The sequence below is a fragment of the Carcharodon carcharias genome, chromosome 2 (genome assembly GCF_017639515.1).
Source record: "Carcharodon carcharias isolate sCarCar2 chromosome 2, sCarCar2.pri, whole genome shotgun sequence".
NCBI lineage: Eukaryota > Metazoa > Chordata > Chondrichthyes > Lamniformes > Lamnidae > Carcharodon > Carcharodon carcharias.
In genome coordinates, this window is record NC_054468.1 from 23,553,107 (window position 1) to 23,565,316 (window position 12,210).

Sequence of the window (12,210 nt, forward strand, 5' to 3'; positions counted from 1 at the left end):
GCTGTTGGTGACTTTACATAAAAGCTTAATCATGCTAAATGGTGCCTCCCCAATTTTAGTTGAGATACCATTGTTTTGGCTAGGATAAATGGCACTTTCACATAAAAATTTCAATTTCCCATCTGAATAACTGTGTCTATGAGCTTAGATACTCGAATGCCTATCAGATGATTGTTTGACCCAACATTTATTTTGTTTGCTCTGTGTGGCAAGCATTTTTATCCCAGTGAAGAATAAAAGTATAAAAAGGGCAGATTGTTCAAAATGCTGCCAGCTTCCCCACTTGCCAAAACATCCGATCTGGAACCTCAGAGACAGCTTGCTGCAGCTGGCATTCAGAGTTAGCTGGAAAAATGCATTGGCTAGAGACTTTGGGAATCACTAAATTGTCTTGCAGCAAAGTGGAAACTCAGTTACTGCCAATGATAAAACGGGAAAGTTGTGCTCAAGGCCTAACTGCAGTTCAAGGAAAGATGAGAATGACATCAGGTAGGCCAATGCCAGTACACAGGCTGATGAATTGTCCTTTCATATCCCTGGTACAGGAAGGGGAATTGTGGTAAAGTGGGGTGCTATGTACTTATAAGAGAATGTAGTTAGTTGACCACGTGACTGTATTGACCAATCGCTACACAGCACAGGCTTTTTTGGGTAACTAGAGCTGGAGGTGATTGAAGAAGCAGTTCATGGGGCAGAATTTTACAGCCCCATTTCAGCGGAGCCATTATAAATCCCACTGACGACAGCGGAACGTAAAATCCTGCTGTCGTAAAATTCTGCCCATGGTGTTAGTGCTCTGTTCTTAGTTCCAATCAACTAATGGTGTTTGTTCGATTAATCGGTCTCTCTGCCGATATTGCTTCAAGCACCAACTAATGTGTTAATATCAAGGGGGCAGCTGGCATTCAAGTGAACCTGATAACCAAAAACATAAAACTGGCAACGAGGATGGCATCAATTGATGGCAATCAAGAAAGCTGCGGTAAGCCAGCTACGTTATTTCATCACTACCTTGAAAGCTGTTTGAAAGCACAGTCTCCTTAATCATCGAGTATGCCGTGGTTTGGGGAATCTTGAAACATTTGACCCCGTTTCTGATGACTGGTCCCATTATGTTGAAAGCCTAGTGTTCTTCTTTACTACTAACAACATCGCAGGGGAGGACAAGAAGAGGACGATTCTTTTGTCCACATGTGGGAACAAAACATATGGGCTGATCCGCAGCCTCACATCATCTAACACCCCTGATACAAAGACTTTCGATGAGTTAGTGAACGTTGTAAAATAACACATGAAGCTAAAGCCCTCAGTCACCATGCAGGGTTTTAAATTCAATTTGAGGAATAGGCTTCCAGGAGAGACAATCGCTGGCTCTGTAGCTGTTTTAAAGGAATTAACAGAATATTGTGAGTTCAGAACTTCAATTAACAACATATTAAGAGACTGACTGATATGCAGAATCGGGGATGATGCTATTCAAAAGTGATTGCTATCTGAAACTAATCTAGACTTCAGTAAGACATTAGAATTGGCAACAGCCATGGAGAGCGCTGTTAGAGACTTGGAGGCAATAAAAGATACACAAAATGTCCCCGTCCATCTTGTAGGGCAGGAAGGGCCAGTAACAAAAGGCACGAAAACATCTGACTCCGCAGAAAGGTGAGGAACCCCCACTATGTGCAGACCATTGGAGAACACCAGTGCTACAGTGAAAACCCACAACATTAATGAGAGAAATGCATCCAGGCGGCCTGTAGATGACCAACAGTTCAAATATATCGAATGCTTTTTCTGCCACAGCAATGATCACATAATGGGGCACAGTTGAGATAGGCTGAGACAGCATTTTAAAAACAAAGGTAGAAATTGTAAAATCTGTCTTGTTGAAGAACCAGAGGAAGCAGAATCCAACATTTATTCATTATACAACCTGAAAGTGGGTAGAACTGAGCCAATCCAGGTAATTGTTACAGGCAATGAATAACTCATCATGATGGAGGTTGATACTAGGACATCAATGTCTGTCATAGGAGAACATATGTTCAGACACTTGAATAAAGGAGTTCATCCTTTCAGTTTGGAACAATCAGACACTAAATTAAAAACATATACATAGAAGTAGCTGAGGCAGGTCCCAGTTTAATTGGTCGCAGCTGGCTCAAAAAGATTAAATTTCAATGGGCTGAGATTTTTCAAATCAGAACAGGAATTGTTACAAAAGTAAGCTTCCATTTTCAGTGATGAGCTAGGAAAGATTCATGGGCTACAAGTCAAGATTCACATAGACCCCCAGATTTATCAGAGCCAGACCAGTCACTTATGCTCTGTAGGCCAAGGTCGAGACCAAGATAAACAGCCTGGAGAAGTTGGGTATCCTACAACTTTCCAAGTGGGCCGCACCTATTGTACCCATACTGAAGCCAGACCAAAGTGTTTACTTATGCAACGACTATAAGTTAACTGTAAACAGAGTGGCCAAACTTGATAGACACCTGGTATTGAAGACTGACGAAGTATATTTGAAATTGGCAGGCAGCATCACATATTCAAAGCTCAACATGAGTCACGCCAATCAGCAGGTAGAGTTGGAAGAAGGCTCCAGTGAATTTGTGACCATCAATACATATCAAGGATCGTATCAATATACTCAACTATCCTTTGGGGTCTCATCAGCATGTGTTATTTTCCAACGTACCAAGGAAAATATGCTACAGGGACTGCTCCATGTCATTGTTTATCTGGATGATATCTTAGTCACTGGACGAACTGATGAAAAACACTTGGCTAATTTGGAGGAGGTGCTGAAACGCTTCTCACAAGCGGGGGTATGCTTGAAGTGAGGAAAAGTGTCTTTTCCAAGCCAAAGAGTTAGTTACTAGGGCCTGCATTCCGCAGAAGAAAAGGTCAAGGCTATTCACGAGGCACCTGCACCGAAAAATACAACAAAACTGAAGGCCTCTTTAGGCACGATAAACTACTTTCGGCGATTTCTCCCAAATGTATCAACCGTACTAGCCCTGTTATTTGCATTGCTTAAGAAAAAGCATAAAAGGATTTGGCAAGCTCTGCACCAGGAGGCATTTCTGAAGGTAAAGCAATTGTTAAGATCATTGGCCTCACTGGTCCACTTTGACCCAAAGAAAGAGTTGATTTTAACGTGCGATACATCCCCTTATGGAGTAGAAGCTGTACTTTCACATAGGATGGCGGATGGCTCCAAATGACCCATTGGTTATACATCTCGCACACTCAGTGCTGCAGAGTGACGATATTCTCAAATTGAGAAGTTGTGTTTGATGTTCGTAAATTCCATCAATACCTCCACTGTCGCCATTTTCACATTCTATCCCACCACAAGCCTCTGCTGGGATTATTTGGAGAGGATAAGGTGATACCCCCCATCGCATCTGCTCGCATCCAGAGGTGGGCACTGATATTGGCTGCTTACAAATACACTTTTATTCACCGATCAGGAAACCAGATCACAAATGCTGATGCGTTGAACTGCCTCCCCCTGCCAGATAACAATGTGAATGTCCCAATTCCGCAGGAACTGGTCTTAGTGCGAAATTCTTTGGATTCCTCCCCTGTCCAGACCAAACAAACCTGTGAGTGGACAAGCCAAGATCCACTTTTATCTCATGTCTGGGAGCAGGTCTTGAGTGGATGGTCAGGCGAGGCAAAGTCTGATGACATGAAGTCCTATTTCAATCACAGATATGAGCTCACCTGCCAGCTCGGCATATTGCTCTGGGGAGTAAGGGTTATTGTGCCCCCAAGAGGGCAAAGGCTATTACTGGCCAAATTACATAATGTTCAGCCTGGCATTAGTCGGATGAAGATGCTCGCGCACAGCTACTTGTGGTGGCCAGGGATGGATGCGGACATCTAACCCTAGTCAAAAGTTGTCTTCAATGCCAGCAGATACAAAAGCTACCCCTCTTAGTTCCATTATGCCCCTGGGAATGGCTGGGGCAGCCATGGGTATGCCTCCACGTCAACTACGTGGGGCCCTTCTTGGGTATGATGTTCCTTTTACTAATAGATGCCCACTCCAAGTGGATGGATGTCTACAAAGTCCAGTCACCCATGTCTGCTGCCACCATAGACCGTTTGCGACAGAGTTTTGCAGTGCACAAGTTACCAGAGGTACTTGTGTCAGACAACGGGACTGCATTTACCAGTGGGATGTTCCATAGGTTTACAACCCTCAACAGAATAACTCATAGCAAAACCTTGTCTTACCATCCCTCCTCTAATGATTTGGCTGAACAGGCGGTCCAAATTTTTAAGTTTGGAATGAGAAAGCTGAATGGGGATTCCATCAGCACCAGACTGTCATGGTTCCTGTTCGCATACCAGACAACGCCACACATGACCACCGGTATTGTCCCCTCTGAGTTACTAATGAAGAGACATCTCCGCCCCTATCTAACTCTTATCAGACCGAATTTTGGGGGGAGGGCAGAGTGAAGCCAAGAGACCCAAAAGGCTAGACACGATGGCCATAATCATGAAAAAATTTCACGGTGGGAGACACAGTTCTTGCGATGAACTTTGGAGATGGGCCCAATTGGCTATTAGGCAAAGTGACTGCATGACAGGACCTCTCTCCTATAATATGTCAGTAAACAGCCAAATAATTAGATGACAAATGGATCATCTCTGGAAAAGAGAGGCAGTCCCACAAGAAGGAATGCAGTCATCATTTGCGTTTGAGTCTGTACTGCAGGTGGAAGAAATGTCACACGATTTGGAAGTACCTGTGGGACCTGTTGGACTGGAGGGGATCAAAAACAGAAACTTGTCCACTTCCACCCAAGAGCCTGGTGGACAGTTGACCTTTGAGAAGAGGTCTCGGAAAAACCAGCCAAGGCCATTGAACGACACATGACAAGTCTGAGGAAGCCTCCTGAGAGACTTGACTTGTAAATAGTTATTCATGTAAATAATTGGGATGTTGTGATGCTTGTCAATTGTACTTTCAAGTAAAGGGGGAGGGATGTGGTAAAGTGGAGTGCTATGCACCTTTAAGAGAATGTAGTTAGTTGACTGAAGAAGCACACACGGTGTTAGTGCTCTATTCTTAGTTCCAATAAATTACCAGTTTTTGTTCAGTTAATCAGTCTCTCTGCCTGTATTGTTTCAAGCAACAACTAATGTATTAATATCAAGGGCGCAGCTACGTTCACTGGACTAAGTGAACCTGATGACCAAAAACATAAATGGAATAAAACCAGCCAAGGGTCCGTGTGGAAAACTTGCATGTGACCATGTGAGGGGAGGGTGAATTCAGGCTCAGCTGTGATGCCCCTCAATTCTTAGGCCCACAAATAGGCAATGAATAAAAATACTGGAAATCTGCATGAGTTACCACTTTCAGGAAATGAGGAAAAATGGGGAAACAGATCATTTTTTTTTTGCATTTGTTTGCTATTTGAGCACTTGTTCCTGCAGTTGCTTCCTGAATGCCCCAAATAACCTTACCCACCACTGTCTGTGCGGTGTGGCAGCTGCTGGTGTCTGTGCTGTTTGCAAAATGTTGGTGATGATTAAAACGAGAAGTGAACAAGTTTCTGTTTTCAATCCCCCATAAAATAAATGGACTATAGATTTGTTAGCCTTCCTTCATCCTTTATGAATGTGGCCCTGATGACATAAAGGCCTCTGAACTCTTGGAAGGATTCCAAAAAAAACCACGATTTCTGCTACAATATTCCAGTGGCATGTTGCCTTAGCGGCAAATTGCTGTTAGCAACTACTGTGAATTTCTTTTCAGCCCTGTTTGGATTTGAGACCAACAACAAATATGAAATTAAGAACAAGATTGGCCAACAGATCTACTTTGCCACTGAAAAGTCTAACCTCTGCTGCAAAATATTCTGTGGGGCAAAGCGGTCTTTCAAAATTAATATCGTGGACAATATGGGGACTGAGGTAATACGCATGAGGCGGTCTGTGCGGTGTGGCAGCTGCTGGTGTCCGTGCTGTTTGCAAAAGGTTAGTGATGATTAAAACGAGAATGGTTATTAATCTATTTTTGTTCCTTCCTAATCCATATAAAATTACGCTTTAACGTGTGTCTGGCCTGAGTTAATCAACGTGCCATTAGAGAGTCATAGAGTCATAGGGGTCTACAGCACAGAAAAAGGCCCTTCGGCCCATTGAGGCTGCACCAGTCAAACAACTACCTAACTATTCTAATCCCATTTTCCAGCACAAGGGCCATAGCCTTGTACGCCATGGCATCACAAGTGCACATCCAAATACTTCCTAAATGTTATGAGGGTTTCTGCCTCTACCACCCTTTTAGGTAGTGAGTTCCAGATTCCCACCACCCTCTGGGTGAAAAGATTCTTCCTCACATCCCCTCCAAACCTCCTGCCCCTTACCCTAATTCTATGCCCCCTGGTTATTAATCCCTCCACCAAGGGAAAAAATTCCTTCCTGTCTACCCTATATATGCCCCTCATAACTTTATACACCTCAATCATGCCCCCCCTCAATCTCCTCTGCTCCAAAGAAAATCACAGAATCACAGAGTGCAGAAGAGGCCCTTTGGCCCATTGAATCTGCACCGACACATGAGAGACACCTGACCTACCTACCTAATCCCATTTACCAGCACTTGGCCCATAGCCTTGAATGTTATGACGTGCCAAGTGCTCATCCAGGTATTTTTTAAAGAATGTGAGGCAGCCCACCTCCACCACCCTCCCAGGCAGCGCATTCCAGACTGTCACCACCCTCTGGGTAAAAACTTTTTTCCTCACATCCCCCCTAAACCTCTTGCCCCTCACCTTGACCTTGTGTCCCCTCGTGACTGACCTTTCAACTAAGGGGAACAGCTGCTCCCTATCCACCCTGTCTATGCCCTTCATTATCTTGTACACCTCGATCAGGTCGCCCCTCAGTCTTCTCTGCTCCAAAGAAAACAACCCAAGTCTATCCAACCTCTCTTCATAACTTCAATGTTTCATCCCAGGCAACATTCTGGTGAATCTTCTCTGCATTCCCTCCAGTGCAATCACATACTTCCTATAATGTGGCGACCAGAACTGCACACAGTACTCCAGCTGTGGCCTCACCAAGGTTCCATACAACTCCAATATGACCTCCCTACTTTTGTAATCTATGCCTTGATTGATAAAGGCAAGTGTCCCATATGTTTTTTTTCACCACCCCACAAACTGGCCTCTCCGCCTTAAAAGATCTATGAACACACACGCCAAGGTCCCTTTGTTCCTCAGAACTTCCTAGTGCCATGCTGTTCATTGAATACTTCCTTGTCCAATTACTCCTTCCAAAATGTATCACCTCAACTTTTCAGGGGTGAATTCCCTCTGCCACTTATCTGCCCATTTGACCATCCCGTCTATATTTTTCTGTAACCCAAGACACTCAACCTCACTGTTAACCACCCAGCCAATCTTTGTGTCATCCGCAAACTTACTAATCCTACCCCCCACATAGTCACCTATGTCGTTTATATAAATGACAAAAAGTAGGGGACCCAGCACAGATCCCTGTGGTACCCCACTGGACACTGGCTTCCAGTTACTAAAGCATCCTTCTGTCTTCATCCTCTGTCTCCCACAACTAAGCCAATTTTGAATCCACCTGATCAAATTACTCTATATCCCATGTGCATTTGCCTTCTTTATAAGTCTCCCATGTGGAACCTTGTCAAAGGCTTTGCTGAAATCCATATAAACTACATCAACTGCACTACCCTCATCTACACACCTAGTCACCTCCTCAAAAAATTCAATCAAACTTGTTAGGCACGACCTCCCTCTAACAAAGCCATGCTGACTATCCCTGATCGAATGAAGCTTTGTGCGTAGAGTTTAGGAATAAAAAAGGGGCAGCCACATTGTTAGGTGTTTATTAAAGATCCCCAGATAGTCAGCGGGCAATTGAGGAGCAAATATGTGCATGATTTGTGGAGCTGTGTAAGAACAATAACAATAGGGTAATTATATTAGGTGATTTCAACTTTCCCAAAATTAATTGGGATAGACATAGTGTTAAGGGCTTGGATGGAATGGATTTCTTGAAATGTGTACAGGAGAACCTTTTAGGTCAATATGTAGAGGGTCCAACAAGAGATGGCGGAGTGCTGGACCTAATTCTGGGGAATGAATCCAGACAAGTGGCTGAGATCCACTTGCCTCTCCAAGTGGAGATAGATTCTCTCCTTCAGAATTTTCTCCAATTGTTTCCCTACCACTGATGTGAGACTCACTGGCCTGTAGTTCCCTGGTTTATCTCTGCAACCTTTCTTAAATAGCGGAACCACATTAGCTGTTCTCCAGTCCTCTGGCACCTCCCCTCTGACCAGAGAGAAATTAAAAATTCAGATCAGATCCCCTGTGATCTCCTCCCTTGCCTCCCTCAGCAGCCTGGGACATAAATCATCCGGACCTGGAGATTTGTCCACTTTTAAGCCTGCCAACACCTCCAATACCTTGTCACTCCCTATATCAATTTGCTCAAGAACCTCGCAGTCTCTCTCACCGATTTCGACACCTTCATCCTCATTCTCTTGGGTTAAGAAGGATGTGAAGTATTCATTCAACGCTCCAGCGATGTCATCTGGCTCCACCCATACATTGCCACCTTGGTCCTTTATGGGCCCTACTCTTTCCCTGGTTATCCTCTTCCCATTGATATACTTATAGAATATATTAGGATTTTCCCTACTTTTACCAGCCAGAGCTTTCTCATATCCCCTCTTTGATCACCTAATTGCTTTCTTAAGCTCCACCCTGCACGGTCTGTACTCCACTAATGCCCCCACTGACTTGCTTCCCTTGTACCTGCTAAAGGCTTCTCTTTTCCTTCTCATCGTAACCTGAATATCTCTGGTCATCCATAGTTCTCTGGGCTTGCTATTCCTTCCTATCACCTTAGAGGGAACATGTTGAGCCTGTACCCGCCCCATTTCCTTTTTGAACACCCCCCACTGCTCCTCTAGATTGACCCACAAGTAGTTGTTCCCAGTCTACCTTGGGCAGATCCTGCCTTATTTTACTAAAATCCACTCTCCTCCAATCCAAAACATTTTTTTGCAACTTGTCTATTTATTTGTCCATAACAAACTTAAACTGTACCATACTGTAGTCACTACCACTAAAATGCTCCCCCACCACCATCTCAGCCACTTGTCTGGCTTCATTCCCCAGAATTAGGTCCAGCACTCTGCCGTCTCTTGTTGGACCCTCTACATATTGACCTAAAAGGTTCTCCTGTACACATTTCAAGAAATCCATTCCATCCAAGCCCTTAACACTATGTCTATCCCAATTAATTTTGGGAAAGTTGAAATCACCTAATATAATTACCCTATTGTTATTGTTCTTACACAGCTCCACAAATCATGCACATATTTGCTCCTCAATTGCCCGCTGACTATCTGGGGGTCTATAATAAACACCTAACAATGTGGCTGCCCCTTTTTTATTCCTAAACTCTACCCACAAAGCTTCATTTGATGCCCCCTCCAAGATATCATCTCTCTTTCCTGCAGTAACTGACTCCTGAACTAATAATGCAATGCCACCTCTTCTTTTACCCCCTCCCCTGTTTCGCCTGAAGATTCTATATCCCGGAATATTGAGCTGCCAATCCTGCCCCTCCCTCAACCATGTCTCAGTGATGGCTACTATATCACAATTCCACATGTCAATCCTCACCCTTAACTGATCCGTTTTATTTGTAATACTCCTGGCATTAAAGTAGAGGCCATCCAGCCTTGCCTTACTCCTTTGAAACTTAATTCAGATGTACGCCCTCTGACTTGATTGTTTTACTGTATTATGCTGCATCCCTATTCTGCTAACATTGTGTCCCCTCCCCCTGCCAAATTAGTTTAAATTCTTCCCAACAGCACTAACAAACCCACCTGCAAGGATGTTAGTCCCGCTCTGGTTCAGATATAGACCATCCCGCTTGTACAGGTCCCACCTTCCCCAGAAACAGTCCCTGTGATCCAGGAGTCTAAAACTCTCCCTCCCGTACCAAGTCTTAAACCACGAATTCATCTGCACTATTCTCCTATTTCTGAGCTCGCTAGCATGTGACACTGAGAGTAATCCAGAGATTATAACCCGAGAGGTCTTGCTTTTTAGTCCACTGCCTAACTCCCTGAATTCTTGATGCAAGACCTTATCCTTCTTTCTACCTATGTCATTGGTACCAACATGTACCATGACCTCTGCCTTATCACCCTCCCCCTTCAGGATGCCCTGCATCTGTGAAACTGTGGTGATCTAATCTTGCCCAAAGTTTATCACTGTTTTTTAAATTTTTTCATAGGAGTTGGGCCTCAAAGGCAAGGGCAGCATTTGCTGTCCATCCCTAATTGCCCTTGAACTGGCTATGCCATTTCAGAGGGAAGTCAAGAGTCAACCCTATATTGCTATGGGTCTGGAGTCATATGTAGGCCAGATATGGAAAGGATGGCATATTTCCCTCCTTAAAAGGGTATTCATGAACTGGATTGGTTTTTATGACAATCAATGATAACTTCACGATCACCATTACTGACAGTAGCTGCCATATGAACTGATGTTCTTCAAAGCATTTACCAGGGCTGTTGGATTATTAGCCCAGTTACATTACCATTACACCACTATTGCACATTCTTGCAATGTGATAAAAGTTATACATATGCCTTGTGTCTTGTTCTGTACTGAAGTAAACAAAAAGGGTTATGAAAGTACTTTTCTCCCTTTGAGATTTATAGGTAGGAATTTCATAGTTAATAGTCTAGAGTCATGCTACTGTAGAGATGTTGTGTGGAATGTTTAATTTTTAAGGATTTAAATAATAGGCTAAATAATAGAAAAGCAAAGGTCATGCTCCATGATAGTTATTTCAATTGCATAACTGTGACAAGTGTAGATCACAAGATACTGGTTTTGTGACTCTGATGTTCACAATGTCTACTTGTGACTTTGATGACCTTGACCGATGTGTTTAAAATAGAAGGCCAAAATTCTCAGGTTCATGCTTTTCCCACAGAATTGTTGGGGGAGCACAACATCCAGCTACCTGTGGTCATAATTGTGAGGATGTGGTCATATCCACACTTATATGGGTGCATCACTAATGCCCATCCCATTGTGCCAGTGGAACTCCATGTGACAAGTGCCACTCTGACAGAATCGAAAGGTTGAAAACGTTGAAAGTTGATAAGTCACCAGGGCCAGATGGATTGTTTCCAAGGCTGCTGAAGGAAGTCAGGGAGGAGATAGCAGATGCTCTGTGGATGATTTTCCAATCTTCACTAGATACAGGAGAGGTACCGGAGGACTGGAGAAATGCAAACGTAGTTCCATTGTTTAAAAAGGGATCAAAGGAAATGCCAAACAATTATAGGCCAGTTAGTCTTACATTGATGGTGAGCAAATTAGTAGAATCAATCCTGAGAGATAGGATTAACTGTCATGTGGAAAGGCATGGACTAGTCAGCGATGGTCAGCATGGATTTGTTAAAGGAAGGTCTTGCCTCACAAATTTGATTGAATTCTTTGAGGAAGTGACAAGAAGGGTTGATGAAGGTAGAGCAGTGGATGTTGTGTACATGGATTTTAGCAAGGCATTTGACAAGGTCCCACATGGCAAATTGGTCAGGAAAGTAAAAGCCCATGGGATACAGAGTAATGTGGAAGCTGGATAAAAGGTTGGCTTTGTAACAGGAAACAGAGGGTAATGGTCGATGGATGCCCTTGCGAATGGAAATCTGGCTCAAATGGTGTTCCACAGGGCTCTGTGTTAGGACCCATGCTGTTTGTGTTATATATTAATGATTTGGACATGAACATGGGGGGCACGATTGGGAAATTTGCAGATGACACAAAGTTTGGCCGAGTAGTGGATAATGTGGAGGATAGCCATAATCTCCAAAACAATATAGGTGGGTTGGTGGAGTGGGCAGTAAAGTGGCAGATGCATTTTAACATAGAGAATTGTGACGTCATACATTTAGGGAGGTCAAACAGTTACAAGGATTACAAAATAAATGGGAATACACTAATAGGGTTAGATGAAGTGAGAGATCTGGCGTACAAGTACACAGGTCCCTGAAGGTAGCAGTTCAAGTAGACAAGGTTGTAAAGAAGGCATATGGAATTCTCTCCTTCATTGACAGAGGTATAGAATATAAAAGTAAGGATATAATGTTGGAAACGTATAAAATACTGG

General features: G+C 43.5%; 1 protein-coding gene across 1 annotated transcript in view; it reads left to right on the forward strand.

Moving 5' to 3' along the window:
- LOC121270724 (phospholipid scramblase 1-like) overlaps positions 1-12,210 on the forward strand; it is a 48,526-nt gene that overhangs the window by 14,578 nt on the left and 21,738 nt on the right. The window contains exon 4 of the mRNA XM_041176107.1: positions 5,780-6,000. Coding sequence (XP_041032041.1) covers positions 5,780-6,000 — 221 coding nt within the window. The remainder of the gene's footprint in view (positions 1-5,779; positions 6,001-12,210) is intronic.